The sequence below is a fragment of the Anser anser genome, assembly GCF_964211835.1.
Source record: "Anser anser genome assembly, chromosome: 17".
Lineage (NCBI taxonomy): Eukaryota > Metazoa > Chordata > Aves > Anseriformes > Anatidae > Anser > Anser anser.
Window position 1 is genome coordinate 6,963,575 of NC_139738.1, and position 15,778 is coordinate 6,979,352.

The 15,778-nt window shown below is 43.2% G+C and overlaps 1 protein-coding gene across 2 annotated transcripts in view; it reads left to right on the forward strand.

The window, feature by feature from the left end:
• Positions 1–11,510, forward strand: part of EPHB2 (EPH receptor B2) — a 134,957-nt gene extending 123,447 nt beyond the window's left edge. For both annotated transcript variants that reach the window (XM_083802643.1, XM_083802644.1), the window contains exon 16: positions 252–11,510. In XM_083802643.1, the coding sequence (XP_083658769.1) occupies positions 252–360 (109 nt within the window). In that variant the 3' untranslated portion in view covers positions 361–11,510. The remainder of the gene's footprint in view (positions 1–251) is intronic.
• The last annotated feature ends 4,268 nt before the right edge of the window (positions 11,511–15,778 follow it).

Genomic DNA, 15,778 nt, shown 5'->3' on the forward strand with positions numbered 1-15,778 from the left:
CTCTGGGGTTGCTGCACTTATATAGAAAATGCAAAGATTGGGAGATTCACCCAGCAAGACTAAAGACAAAAGAACAGAGGTTTTGACAGGTTTGCCATACGTTCATTACATTTGTAGTGTTACAGATATAGGCTGGAGACTTCAGCTCCCAACACACCACACTGCAAGGGGGTGCTATACATGGGCTTGTTCTCATGTACTTTCTAATTTCTTCTGATATTTATGCTGTGTTTGTTTCTTTCCTCCCAAAGGGACATTCTGCGAGTTGGGGTCACTTTAGCAGGACACCAGAAGAAAATTCTGAACAGTATCCAGGTGATGAGAGCACAGATGAACCAAATTCAGTCTGTGGAGGTTTGATATCAACGTGTCCTCATGCTCCACTTCCTTGAGGCCCTGCTCCCCTTTGCCCCTGTATGTCTGAGCTCTAGTTCTTGAGTGTTCTGCATGGATCAGAGACAGGCAGCTGCTCTGAGGATCATGGCAACAGGAAGAAATGCCCTATCATCAACAGTGAATAGTCTCCAAGAGCTTCTGGAATTTAAACAATGGAAAAAGGGAACAACAAAAAAAAAGACAACTATTTTGAAAACAAACAAACAGACAGACAATTATTTTTAAATAATAATAAAGCAATTGCATTCTTGAAAAGGGCTCCAAGACCAGGAGTCTCCAAAGGAAGAGAATAGAGCAGCTTCATCTATTTCCTCTTGCACAAAGTTGCTGCAGCTGGGCCTAGACACCTCTGGAGCAATGAGACTTTTTCAAGAAGATGAATGCGAGGATAGATCCCGAGAAGCACTTCTCTTTCTCACATGGAGTGGCAGCTCTGGGAATGTCCTGCAGCCGGCAGTACTTTCTGAAAGCCCCTGTTAGCAAATCAAAGAGGAAAGAGAGCAGAGCTGAAGCTCTCTGGTGCTGTGGAACCAAGTGCATCTCAGAAATTGTTGGACTTCAAAAGCTGAAGACATTCTTTTTTTTTTTTTTTTTTTTTTAAACAAGTAAACTGAGACTAGAAGAGGCTGTTTCCGACAAATGAGAAGGAATCTGTAACACTTGGGTGGGGGGTGGGGGATGGGGAAAACCAGTCCTTTTTACATCTCTTATTTTCTCTTGTCATGGAACAGTTTTGTGAGTGACAGTTTCCTAAGGGTCCGTCCATCCACCCTCCAATGGCATCATTGTTTCATACATATCATATGCACAAGACTTTTAGTGATGTCCTCACTCGATGCCAATGATCTTTTCCCAGAAGACTTCCCAAGTACAGTATGTAGTAGATTTTGATTACAAATGCTGACGTGTACCTTTATTTTTGGTTGTCATTGTTGGGAGAATTGTCCTTTTACCTTGCTTTGTTAACACCAATTTGTGAGTTTGGGGTTGGATTTATTTTTTTTTTTTAATGAGAAGGAAATGACATTTCCAAGCATCATATCATTCAAGAACTTAAATCCTTTCCTTGTGGAAGGAAAAAATGCAGCTTATTGACAATATGCCAGGAGAATAAGTTTTTTATATGCACATTTCCTCATGTTTGCTTGTTTGTTATTTTGCAATTTGTCGTGGCCTGACAGATGTTTCTAACTGTTGGGTTTCCAGTTGTTCACCGAGATGAAGTGACCACCTGCTCAATGCAAGGTTGCTGGTGCAATGATGAGCAGCATCACAGAAGGTTTTTTGTTGTTGTTTTGTTTTGTTTTTGTTTTACAGGGGGGAGGGAAAGACGGGGGAGGATAGATGTGTCGTGGGAGGGAGTGGTGACTCCACAGCTGGCTGCCAGAGCCCCTTGGAGATGTCTGACTGCTTAGAAAAGTGTCAGAAGTGGGTCGGTGCATGTACCACAGAAAGGCAGGGTAAGCCTGGTCCTCTAAGAGGAGCTTAGCACACAGTTTCTCAGAGCCTGAATTGTGTTAGCTGCTAGGTTGTGGATGCTTCACTACAGTAACCAAACTCTGTGGATGTGCTCTGTGCACTTTGGACACGCAGTCCCTTCGCTGGACAATGCACTGGGGGCTCTGAGCCGTCTTCAGTCTCAGCCAGTTGCCTCTTGGAGAACCTGGGCGAGCAAAGGAAAAAAACTCATCTAGTAGCCCAGGTCTCTGGAGGAAAATGCCATGGCTGAAGCTGAAAGGTCAGTCAGTGGATTTATAAATAACTGAAATAAATACTTTAGTTACTCAACAGGTCTTTGGTATGTGTAAATACCACCAACCAAGTGCAGGGGAAATACATACGAGAATAATTGGACTAGTTATCCCTGTTCAGCACCATCTCATATCTTCTGAAACATGCCTACCACCACCCAACTTCCCCTGGCCGTTTGTGGCATATCTCCACACATTTCCTCGCCATATAATGTGCATTTACAAACTCTTGTCTGCCATTGCCATGTCATTCGTAGGGTTCTTCACTCATTTTCAGCAGCATGGAGTGTTTGAAGGCATGTTTGCTGGGAGCTGGTTTGCTGTATTTTCCAGGAGCTGAATCCAAGAGGAAGTCTGTAGATGAAACTCCCAAGCTGTCTAGACCTCTGTGGTCAGATATCATCTCCCTAGACTGCTTGCAATATATGATGCTATTTATAAAGTACTTATCATTTTCTTCTTTCAGACTAGATCAGATGATGAAGCACATATGAGTGGCAGGAGACTATTCCCTGCAAGTGAGAGTTACTTCTCTGCTTAGCTTTTTCACTGGCCAAATGTTTGGTGCACAGCTTCATCAGCAGGGGCCTTAACTGAAGGAATTTTCCACCTAGCTCCTATTCATTTTAGATCCCTACTGGTGGATTGCATTTTCTTTTGTATATTTTATTTCCCTGCTCTTGCACCCAAAAGCACATCTGTAGTCATCAGATGAACATGAGCCGCAGATGTGTGCTGGGGGCTTTGGGATGTGTTCTGTTCCCAGCAACTACGGTGCATGCCCTCTGACAGCAATGTTATACCCTCTTATCTGTTTTAGGGCAGAATCTGATGTGGAGAGAGTTCAGGGTGAGTGGGCAATAGGTGTGTTGTATGCAGGTGGTGCCTGGACATTTGGGCTGCCTGTCCTATAGCCAGTCTGTTTTAATGTGTGTATCTAGCTGAAGGGATGCTTCGAATGCCCTTGCGTTCAAAAATCGTGTCTTCAAAAATCGCTGCTCCTGACCATGAAACAAACTCAGTTTTAAAGAGCAGCATGCAAAAAATTGATGGTGCCAACTAAACTACAGTGTTGTCAGAGGGCACACAGAGAAAAAAAACAAACAACTCTTCTCCACACACCCTGTCCCACAGAACTGTGGAGCAGCAGTGAGACCTGCTCTCGTGGTGTGCCTCTTCCACGGCATAGCTGCTCTGTTTTAACAATTAACAGCTGCCAGTTCCCTAAGGCATGTCTTTCCCCAAGGCACGTCTGAAGCTGTTTGGTGGCAGGCCAGGCTGAGGGAAGCGCGGTGCTGTGCCAAGCTGCCTGCCCGCAGCCAGACAGCTACTTTTTGTACGAGGGGGCTCTGCAGTACAAGGAGAGCTGTCTGTCCAGAAAACTCACCAGCGAATTCCTGTGGGGCAGCCATGCGGAAGGAGTGCACAATCCCCTTCAGTTTTCTTTCCCAGACAGTTCTTGACTGCTCTGTACCCTCTGTTCCATGCCTGCATACACCAGGGATAAGCAATGGCCAGGCAGGATCCCCCTTCAGAGCCAGCCACTATCAGACAGGGCTTGGAAGGACACTTCAGGTCATTTGAAGACGTTTTTTTCTTAATGCACTGAATCTCCTCACTGGCTAGCATCATACACATCTACCTACCAGACCCAAGCCACTGTGAAGGATGGGACCACACAGCTCAGTGCCACAACGCACCAAAGCCATGGCAGCTGTCTGCAGGACAGAGAGAGCACATCGTTTATCTCTTCCTCTGACCTAAATCACATGTAACGAGTAACACATTCCATCTGATTACCAGACATTGCTGGCATCATATCAGTCTGTATCTGATTGTGAAGGACTAATGGTGAATTGGACCTAAAATAGAAATGATCCATAAAACACTGCAGTTTTCTGCATCCTTCCAGCTTTCCAGAGAGGATGAGGAACCAAGCTCCTGTAAAGTGCTCTGGTGGTAAATGCTTCTGGTGGATGCTGCAGTTGGTGGCAGTCACCAAAGTGACATAATGCTTTTATTTCATGAGTGTCAAATGCGCTGCTGGGAAATATGAGTCTAATTGCAGAATTCAACTTCATGTGGAGAACAAGTAACAAGGGGAAGACACATGACATTTACACTGTGAAAAGCTATGGTGCATGTGCATGTGTGAATACTTAACAAAAATCATCACAATGAGATTTTTTTTCAGGCACCTTGTTGCAATTTTCACATTTTCCCTCCACCTTTCAAGCTAGCACCAAGACCTACTCTTCTCCGCTGTTTTCCACTGCCATCTGTTGCTGAAGGTCACCCATGTCTTGTGATGGCATCCAGCAGAAGAGCTGAGCAGGCCATTAAGTTGAAAATACTATATTAGTTGGCCAGTGATAAAAATCAAATCATATGGAGCATCAGGGAGCAGAGTGAAGAAAGCAAAGCATATATGGATAGTAGAAAGGTAAAAGAATCACCACAATGCTATATTTTATGGGTCATTTTCAACAGCTGCCACCAGCCCTTTACCTGGAATTAGCAGCAAAGTTATAAGGCGGGCAAAATGAAAAATGAATTTGCAAGATAGACCACTGCCAGAAGTCATGAGCTGTGGGGACACAGACACAAGGCACTACGTACTGCACTGCCCCTCCACAAATTATCTTCTACCGCCACCACCCCTAAAATCCCAGGACTACCCTTCACAAACTCGATGGCGATTTGTGTCTTGCAGCAGCTGAGGATCTGCTTGTGACAGTCTGGCTTCTCCTCTCCGTAGCATTCTCTTTACCAAGCTTTCACTGGCGGTAACCTTCCGCGTAACCTGGGTAAATGCTGCTGTCACTGGGTTTAGCAATTATCCAGTTATTACTTCAGTATTATGATTCAAATGTAAAGAGTTTTATCCCACAACTCCATGGCAGCCGTAGTACAGCAGAGCCACCTTGTTTGTGCTGGCAGCGCGCTCCCGTGTTTCCACGTGCAGGGAGACACGCGACACCACATCCTGGGTAGGGCTGGGGAGAAAGCAGGGCCACACCTTCGTGTGACTCCGGCTTGAAAAACCTGCCATAAAATGGCTGTTGTCCAGTGCGGAGGTGCCTCCTGATCTGCCATTTCATGAGCTAAGGAGAGAGGTTCGGTGGTAGGTGCTGGCTGTGCTAATACTGTTTTTTTTTTTCCCCCCACACCCCCTTGAAGTCATTCTTTGTGTTGGTGTCCAAGGCAAGATTCTTTCCCAGTAATCGTCGTGCTGCAGATTAGCAGAGGTCTGTAGAGAAAACCTCTTGGTGCATTTGAGCAGCTGAGAAAACGTCTTGGTAAATTTTCTAGGCTGATTTGTATGAAACCTGCAATCAGGGCTTGAATTCTGCTGCATCATTAACGGTTGTATCCTCTAACAATATAATAAATCTGTGGCTGTCTTGGATTTATGAATCCAAAGTGCCTGGAAGTAACACTGTTGTCCAGTTTGTTTTAGTTGAGTCTATTTCTTTAATGCATTTCATCTTCCTTTCTGTGTGTCTAACTTGAGACTGATTTAATGTAGGTCTTTTCCAACTTGAAAAATTTTACAAGTTCTTCACATACAGTATTCATCATTTCCCCCTTCAAAGTTTTAAGAACAGCTAACATTGCACCAACTTCATTGTTATAGTCTGCTGGCAGTTATCCAATGTCATAAAAGACATCCTAAAATTTAACTTATTTGCTTTGTTCCCCTCTTTCTATGCTGCGATCTCTTAGTGAAGCTAGTGCTTGACATGCTTTCAGCTCTAGGATCAACAGTCTTTTATATCAGACAATTGAACTAAATTACATGTCCTCAAAATTTCAGTCCGCTTTCTTTCCATGATTCTGTCCTGGATCTTTAGTCTGTGATTTGAGCGCCAGTCCCATCTGCTTATGATGTTGGTTCCACCATGTTCACAATTCAATGCACTGATTTCATCTTGTCATTGCTTAGAACTACTGGAGTTCTCCTACTATGCAAAATATTTATATATTTTTTTCTCTCTTCAGACTCATTTTGGCCTCATTTTTAGAATTCTCCAGGATGATTTTTCTTATTGCAGCTATTGAACCCTTCCCAAAGACAGGACACCACTTCTGTGTGTGTTTACTTTCAAATGTGATGCATTCCGTAGTCCTAGAAAGCTCCCTGCATTTTGCAATTATTTTCTGAAATTTACTTCACTGTTCTCCCTCTCTTAGTCCTACCCATTCTACTGCCTAATGTTAGTTGCAGAAATTTAGGAATAGAATCAAGAGGTCTTCTCTCCCCTCAAATCTGTGTTTGTCTTAATTTTCATTCCTCACTGTCCTACAAATAATTCAGCAGTTTCTCTTGTTCTCAGTTCTGTAAGAAATTTGCACTTCTGTGCACTCCTGTGCTTTGTAGGAGAGCAGCAGCAGTCCCACTTAAGTAACATGGTTTGATCACTGACTCATTTTTCGTCTAGCCATGGACTGCCATTCAACAAGCCACAGGACTTAACCTCGTGTGCCTCATATTTTTCAGAAGCTCAATTTAGCCTTCTTGAAAAAAAAAAAAAAAAAAAGGTTTGCTTGATCCTTTTCCCATTGTTTCATTCCAGAAAATTTCAGGAATTTTTCAGTTGTCTTAACTGTAGCTTCTGCTTCTACCTCTAGGGTCAGTCTTGAGTTCCTGCACAGATAGCATACTGTGTCCTTTGATAACTCTACTAAGTCTAAGAGGTAAAGAAATAATCTTTTATGAGTCTTTAATAGCCAAACAGCTATGTTAGCAAAACTAATGGAAGGAGTTCAAGGAAGCATGTTATTCTAGCCTGAGGTTTAAACAGACAGTCAAATCCCACTTTTCCCCCAAACTGTAATTCTTCTGCACTGCCCCCTTGTTGGCTCCAATCTGTGTCTACAAGCTGGTTTAGGAGTTTGGAAGACAGAGGATGCCAAAAGCACCATACCCAACTGAAGAGGTCCTCATGTATTGTGGACACCACCCTGGGACAGGTAGTGTGGCAAATCCACACCCTTGCTTGGTCTTTTCTGAGAATGAGTGCAAAGTCTCTGCTAACAGATATTAGCACCCAATGGTCTTCACATAAGGATGATGTTACGAGCCAGTACTGAATGTACTGATGGACTTAATTCCCAAAGGGATACACAGAAACTAAGAAATATGCAAAGAAGGGCCACAGGAACAGTCAGAAGACTTTGGAAGTATGAGAGGGGACTAAATAGATTTTGATTCTAGGTGTGACAGAGGCAAATGATGATATGAAATTTCATGCCATTAAATCAGGAAAGATGTGAGAAAGGTGAGTAAAGAAGTAGTCACTATTTCTCACAATAAAAGAAGGGCCACAGGTGAAGTGAAATATGCTGTGACAAAGCACAAGGATTGAATGCTGGAACTCACTGCTGCAGGATGTTGATGATGCTAAGCGTTAGATACTTTCAAAAGAGGATTGGACAAATTTGTGAAAGTAAGATCTGTAGTAGCATCCTCAATGCAAAAATACCTCTTCTGTTTTTGTCTGGGTCATGGGTGCCTGGGGGCATGGAGTGTATGACACAACTCCTACTAGCACTTCTGTTATACCATCTTGCAACTGACACGTTATGGCTTTTTCTGGTGAAGGATTTCCACATGGAGCCAGAGGGGTACTCCCCTGTCAGGGGAAACCACTCAATTCCTCCCCCCTGTTCCCTGTGTAACATGAGGCATCTCTGGGATTCACAGCTGCAGCGTATCGTCAGTGCTTCAAACAGCAGTAATGGCACAAAAGGGAAGGCTTCTTGGTGGTCCACCATGCTGAATGTGGAAGCTCTCTGTGGAAGCATCCTTGTCTCAACTTTCTTTTCTGGTTCAGAGAACCTGAGGCATGGAGACAGCTGCTGGAGGAAGAAGTGTTCCCTTTCCTTCTTCTAACATGGTTTGTTGTCTGACAGTGAGACTGTTGCACCTGCATTGGAGATTAGCTCAGCCTGCATGAGCAGTCTCTGCTGGTTGCATGGATATGAGTCCAAATAAATACATGAGAGCTGCCTTAAGGATGAAAATTCAGGAAAGAAGCCTGGGACAAGCTTCTAAAATGGTCAAACGTCTCAATGCAATTCAGAGCTGGGCTCGGTGCCTGCAGTGAAAGCCAAGAGGCATCCCAGAGCACAGACCAAGCGGTTGGGCCTCCAGGACCAGATACAGTCGGGTATTAAGTACAATGTTCAGTTGTGAGTGCTGGCCCAGTTCTGAATTTGTTCTCTATGTCCTGGGGACAACTTAGATCCAGACAAAACTTATGTTTCTTAGGATACCTTGATAGCATAAATAAAAAGCTATCTGATACAGGCAATGATTCATTTCCCTCTTCCAAGTAGCTCAGGAATGTGGCAGAAGATCCTGTCCAAGGCAGAAGGGATACTGGCTGTGTAGTCCTAACACCCTGCCGACCTCTCTAAGCTATGGAAGATGAGGAAAGGGACACACTGTTTGGCGTATTTGTATTTTCCCTTGCTCTATCTTGTCTGGCCCCCTCTAAGTCTGATCTCCAGTATGACTGTTCTTTCCTCTGCTCTGGAAGGGAAAGAACCAGGGTACTTCTAGCTGATGGTTTTATAAGCTTCTTTTTCTTCTCTGAACATCCCAGCTCCTGTGTTTATGGTCCTGGGAGCACTGGGGTCGTATGAAAATCACAGCCTTTATTGTAAATGGGGACAGCCCAAACCTCATATAAGGAAGCAAAGTTGTATGGCTGCAGCTTCCATGCTGGCAAGCCCTGCTTCTACTGAGCACTGTGTCTGTCCTACCTTACCTGAATACGTCACAGTCTGTAAAACACACATCCTAGAGACAAGCTAAGGCTTACCACAGGACTGAGGTACAGAGAAATAAAGACTGACAGCCACTGAGGAAGTAAAGGATTTGTAGAGAGACATCAGCATGGACTCTCAGACAATTTAAGTGTCTTGGTTCCCAAACATGTGCCCCTCTTGCAAAGAGAGCAGTCCATGGTACACACAACTCTAGTATGCCAGTCTGTGCTCCTGCTAGAACCTCCAGATCCTCCAGATGCTGAGGTCATTGCTTCATTTCTCCCCTTTTTAATCATGGCCTTCCTCAAACAAGACCACACATCACATCACACCCCTAGTCCTAATGCTGGAGCAGGAGTGGGACAAATCAGGGACTGGGGAGGTTGCATCTGCTCCTTCACTTGTGATCCAAAAGAGAGACCTGCAAGGATATGCTCTACTGAATCCCCTCCTTTTGTGACTTCATCCATTTTTCACACCGTGAACCTTAAATCCTTTTTCTTTCTTATTGCTTGCCCCCTATCAGTGGCTGTCTCTTCTCTACATTGCTTTGTATATTCATCGTGTAGAATCATAACACCTGCTTGGGTTGGAAGGGACTTAATCCAACCCCCTGCCATGGACAGGGACACCTCCCACTAGACCAGATTGCCCAAAACCCCATCCAGTCTGGTCTTGGAACACTTCCAGGGATGAGGCATCCACAACTTCTCTGGACAACCTGTTCCAGTACCTCACAACCCTCACAGTGAGGAGTTTCTTCCAAATATCTACTCTAAATCTACCCTCCTTCAGTTTAAAGCCATTGCCTCTTGTCCTATCACTATATGCCCTTGTAAAAAGTCTCTCTCCAGCTTTCTTGTTTCTTTGTCTTCTGTCCCTCTCCCAGTATAGAATAGCAGGATGGATTTGTCAGGTTTGGGCCACCTCCAGGTATTCTTTTCCTTGGAGCTGGCTCAGCACATCTCTGCAGCAAACCTGTATTCAGTTACATTTCTTTAAAAGAAACATCCCTCTCTGCCTGTCCTCCTCAAAACATCAGCCACTTCACATCCCAGGTCTTTCTGAAGAAGGGTGTAGAAATTTATATGGAACTGGGGCAGGAGTGCCAGGATCCTTGGTCAATGTTCCCATGGAATAGTTCAAGGCGAAGGGTCCAACCCTACCTCTTACCAACAGGCAAATGAGCACAACCATCAGTCTTAGCTTGAGAGTTCTCTACCAGTCTTTCATAAAACACCCGTGCCCTCAACTTGCAATCCTGTAGGACTAAGACATCCATAAGGTCTCTGACAACATAGTTATGTCATGCCTCATCCCAGGGCAAAGGAAACCTTCAGATTGGTACTGGGCTGTGCAGCTGTAGGTTTGTTTTTCTTCTGTTTCCTTGTGAAGAGTTGGCTCAGCACAGAAACCGTGTTAAGTTTTGTGGGAGCGTTCAGTTGACTGAAGCCAGAGCCAAGCAGTAACAGGTCCTGCTGGAGAAACGATCTTGGTGTTTCAAATTGCTGTCGTGAGTAATTTTGTGATGGTTGGACTTGATAATCTTTAAGGGTCTTTTCCAGCCTAAATGTTTTCATTCTACTCTGTGATCACCACTCACTTGGCCAAGCTATACTCTGAGATGTGGTGGGTAGCAGGACACAGATGAGTTGTAATTAGGACCTCAAAGACCTCCATGCAAGCTGAGCTGGGCACAGATAGTCAAACTACCCTCTGCAGCCTCAGATATTGTATATCAATAGGCTTCTGAGGAACTGAAGAGCCAACATAGGTGCCCATGTTTCTGTTTTAGAAGACTTGCAGGGACAACCTGTCCCAGCTCAACAACTAGACCCCAGGTTAGCAAGGCAAGGAAGAAAGAAAGAGAGTCGTGTAGGGAAGGCTTATGCTGAAGGCTGAAAGGTGATTTGGGGAGATGGGAGTACTGTAGCAGGAAAGAGAGGTTGAGCGTTGTGGCAAGAAGTCCCCCCGCTTGTCAGGACCTTAGATTACTGTGGTGTGCTTGCATAGCTCCTCCAACACGACAAGGTGGGAAGCAATCGGCCTCAAATGGAAGAGTTGTGGAGAAATCGACTATATTGTAGGGAAGTTTATAGGGAAATTTTGCTAGGCTCTGAATTCCTCACAGCTTTGGGCAGTGTAGGACGGGGGAATTTTGTGGAACTTCAACTACCCCAAAACAAGCATGTCTAGTGAACACTACTTTTTATCACCATTGGTCCAAGGATCCATCAGCTGGGCTCCAGGAGTATCCCCAACCTTAGTTTCCTACTATTCATCATCCTGTGTGTTGGTCATGGCTCTGTGGACAATGTAACATTTTTCATGACAACATTTGTATTTTTTTTAATTGTGAATGGGGAGATAGTGTGCAGGTCCTTGTTACACAGGGATGTGTCTTCCATTCAGATCAGGGCTTCCCCTGGCTTTGTCAGATGTCTTTCAATGTTACTGAGAAAAATAAATAAAGAAAGAAATCAGATGTATTTATAAAGGAAACAGAAACCCGCTGCTCCAATGCCTTTGTAGGAGTATTTTTAACAAAACATTTTTTCAAAATAAATGTGAATTGTAAAGTTTAAAGCATTTGCTTGTGGCTTTCTTTTCTAGGTGCTTTGTCTATCTTTTACCCTTCCCAAGAATCCTGCCTGAGTGTAAATATTGTGTTAGACAAACATATGGGTTATTGATCTCTTACAGGGAGGAAAACATGCCCAGAACCTGCTTAATGGGAAATGACTTCAAAATAAATAGACATCACTCTTAGCTGGCTTACAGCATTTAGTCTGAATAATTAATTGGCAAATATAGTCACTTGCTCCACTTGTAAATTATCCAAAAGAACACTTTGTTTGCATTAACTTGTGTTTTAGTTAAAAAGATGCCACAAATTCATATGTGCACGTGTTAAGCATTTATGTAACTACTTTGAACTTACAACTTGGGTGATGACTTTGCTTGGTATTCATTTGTCAAGGAACAAGAGGTATGTTAGTCCAACAACATTTCAGCTGCCCAATACAATGACATGCATTTTTAAAGAGGATAAGGAAAGAAGGCAATTCATTACCTAAGCAATCACATTCCTGCTTAAACCCAGCACTGAAGGTAAATCATAGCTGTTTTCATGAGACTCCTGCTCCCTTCACAGTCCTGCATGTTAAAATAAAATAAATAAATAAAATCACCTACATAAATGATCACTGCAATTCAGGTTCTGTGGAAATGAACTTGATGCTCTTAATATAATTAGTATCCCTAAATTCTTCTCTGCAATAATACTTCAACCCTTAAATTCACACACAATGGGAGAATTAGGTGTAGTTTAGATGACCAATATGAATAATATAGCAAATAGACTCTATAGAACATTAAATGTTATAATCTGACATTCAGCAGCAATAAAGAGTTTGACTTGCAATAAGAACGTCACTAATTTAGTTCACAATCACGGATCTGTGATATCTGTTTCTGTCACCCTCCTACTTCCTTTCCTAAGGAAAAAGATATTTTTGCATTTATGTCTCAGGAGAACCGTAGGTTTGTTTATAACTTCGAGGTAAATATTTCAGTAGTCATAAAACACTTCTGCACAGCTACATTTAGAAAGCAGGAGCTGGATGTGCATCTAAATTTTTGGATCTGGACCTGAACCTGCCAACTCCAGTCTCTGCACATGATCAATACATGACAGTTCTGAAATGACTTGTCAACCAGAAATACAAATGGAAAGCAACAGAACAAAACCAACGAACTAGGCAAGTCTTTCATTTAGGTATTATTCAGCATCATTACTTCTGGCAGGACAATTCTTGAAGTAGCCAAACAAGATGTAAGTTTGCTTCTTTTCACAGGGTCTTGGAAAGGCCCTAAGGGTGCTTGGGTCCAAACCAAGGGTGCTTGGGTCCTGTGGTGACAATTCTTCTCAAGGCCCTGCAATTTATGAGCAGCTAGGGACAGAAGCCACTGGTTCAATGTGTGTGTGGAGAAGGATGACTGTAAAAACTGGGAACCAGGTAGTTCTGAGCCATCTGGAAGTGAGTGCATCTGATGCTTGTCCACCCAGACACCAGCCCTCAGTCCACATGCAGAACAATCACAGAGGAGGGTCTTGGCTAGACAGCAAAGGCATCGCTTGTCTTTCCTGTCATGAAACCTCATATCCCATCTCACTGGCCACTTCAGTTCACCAGGGAAGAGTGCTGTCTCCACCTAGGGCAAGACTTGATCTCTGTTGGAAACCGATTGAATAAATGATAGGGTCAGCATTAGCTACCAAGGTCTTCTCGGGACAAACCTGAGGTTCTTCCCAAGTAAGCCACATTTTCAGCAATATTGGTGTCAGGTTGGTGCATTAGTCTGGGCCAGTCTGCTCCCGACTTGCCCATGACCAAGTCTTTTTCCATGAACCCTCTCAGCACCCCATTTCTCCTCCAAGCGTTACTTTCTGCATCAGGTCTCCCACTCTCCCAAAGTATCCTTGTAATGTTGAGTGTTACAAGACCCCAGCCACCTGGGTTCTTCTACGCGGACTGCATCTACAAAGCGCATGCAGAAAATTAGTGGAAGGTCCTCAGCCCACTTGACAAACATGAAATTGGTCTTACCTGGGCTGCTTCCAGTCTGCTTCCTTGCTTTCATGGCAATCCATTAAGAAGGAATCTCAGTTGGATAGGTCTCATGTATAAACTTGATATACCCACCCTATAAGCTTTTCCTTTCCTGACCCAAGAAGGGAACTTTACAGGATAATGCTGTTCCTGTCCTCTGTCATCCATTCCCCAAGTAACTGATTGTTGCCTGGAAAGCCAGCTGGTAAGAAATTATCAGTGAAATATATAGCTCATGTTCCCCTCTCCTTTCAACAAACAGCAGCCCAAAATCTCCCTCAGAGCTTCTCTGCTACACTCCATGGAGACACCCTACTGCTTTCTGGGTGGTTTATATTTCTCTCCCATCACATTGATACAAGTCATGCATAACTCAGTGAGTTTGAGTGGAAAAACACTTGATGAAAAACTGCTGCATAACCAGAATCTACCAAGGGTGCTTAGGGTTCCAAAAATGATATTTACCTAAAGAACGACATTAGAGGGAGATCTGTCATTACATCTCAGCTCTCCCTGCAGATGCCACCTGGTTCAGACCCACATGTGAGGTCAGGCTCCAAAGGGCTAAATCATGATGTCTAAAACTGCAGGATTATTTAAGCACTTATATTTCTGCCCCAGGAGACATAGATAGCTCCACGATTTTCTGGATTGCACAGGAACTTCTGTGCAGCTCTAAACCTGTTTAATTGCGTCTCCTGCCTACATGTGCGTACTTCTGGGGGTAGAATGGCAGCTCACTTATTCATATGCTAAGTGTTTTTATACTCTTGTGATAGAGCAGAATTACAGGAGGCACAGCTGTAAATTCTTTCTTGTGTCAGCTAGAGGGAAGGCCTGACTTCAGCTTGTCAACCAAGTATGAAGCATGAAGGCCAGGGACCCATTTATGGAATTGGATTTACACTTCATAGTCAAGTTCGACTTGAAGGAAACCTTTAAATCCAGAATGGTTTCCCTGTCCTCTCAAGAGAGTCTCTGTTCCCAGACATCAGGATTGAGGGATCTGTCTGCTTTCAACTACAGGACTAGCAATGAACCCTCGACATACCTTAATATTTGTGATAGTCTTAGGCATGGTTCCTTGAAAAGACCACAAATATGGCTTATTAAATACTTACAGGATTTCTTAAGGACCTTCTTACATCTGCACAAAAACCAATGCGGTTAATGCTCTTCACAATATCAATTTGTCAGGTTCAAGGTCTTAACAGCCTCATTCAGGATTGTGCCATCATTGTGCAGAAGAAAGTGCATAGGAGGTTGGTGGCCTCTGAAGCTTAGCATACATTGAAACTGCTAGCTCCAAAACCGCAACAATATCTGCAGCAGGAATCCACAGACCGGGTTATCATAAAGGATTTCTCTTTAGCTCTCAGATGCATCACACTGTCTGCTCTGAATATTTTATGTTTGTTTGCCCATTTCTCTCCTATGAATTTTTTATGGATTATTTCTTTCTGATTTCATGTCATGATTCTCGTAATTTACTGCTGAAAGCAATGATTCCTGTGTTGTTGAGCTGATGAATATCCTTTCTGGTATAATGTTTGTTTCTGACACTGCCTTACAGCCTTCATGAAATTTTAATTTCTCTTTGCTTAGCTCTAGGTTTGCTTTCTCCCTTGGTACAATGCAGTGGAAGTCTTTGTAGTTCTGCTTATTCACAGATGTCTTCATGTCTCTTTCCCATTGAGCTTCCTGTTTGTTTGTGTGCTTCTGCCCTTATCTGGAGCTAGTCAGCGCTAAAAAAAATAAAAAATACTTCTACCATTTTGGAATATGCTAGTACCATAAATGTGTAATACATGATATTTTAAGACCCTGCTTATATCCCAGGTGTGATGTTTTGTTTCCTTGGCTTTTTCTGGTCAAACTTTCTTATAATGGTTGGTTTTACTATGATTACTAGATACAACACTATTATGAGATTTTTTTTGAAAGGCATTATATTAATTGTCTGCACATCTATATTGCATATTTATCTCCCCTCTTCTGTATTTCTTTATTTGCTTTTCACAGTTTTGAGACATTTTTTGCTTCATAGTTTTATGTTTTCTTTGCTTACCCCCAGGTGTGCTTCACTTTGCTTATTTGTGCTTACCAGCTTTGTTCATACCTCTGCCACCAAGACAAGTAAGTGTGTGGGCCTTGGTTGTTCTCATCAAGACTTTTTTTAACCCTTTATCTTGTATGTGACTATTGTCAGGACATTTAGTAGCCAAGCCAAATATAGTATAT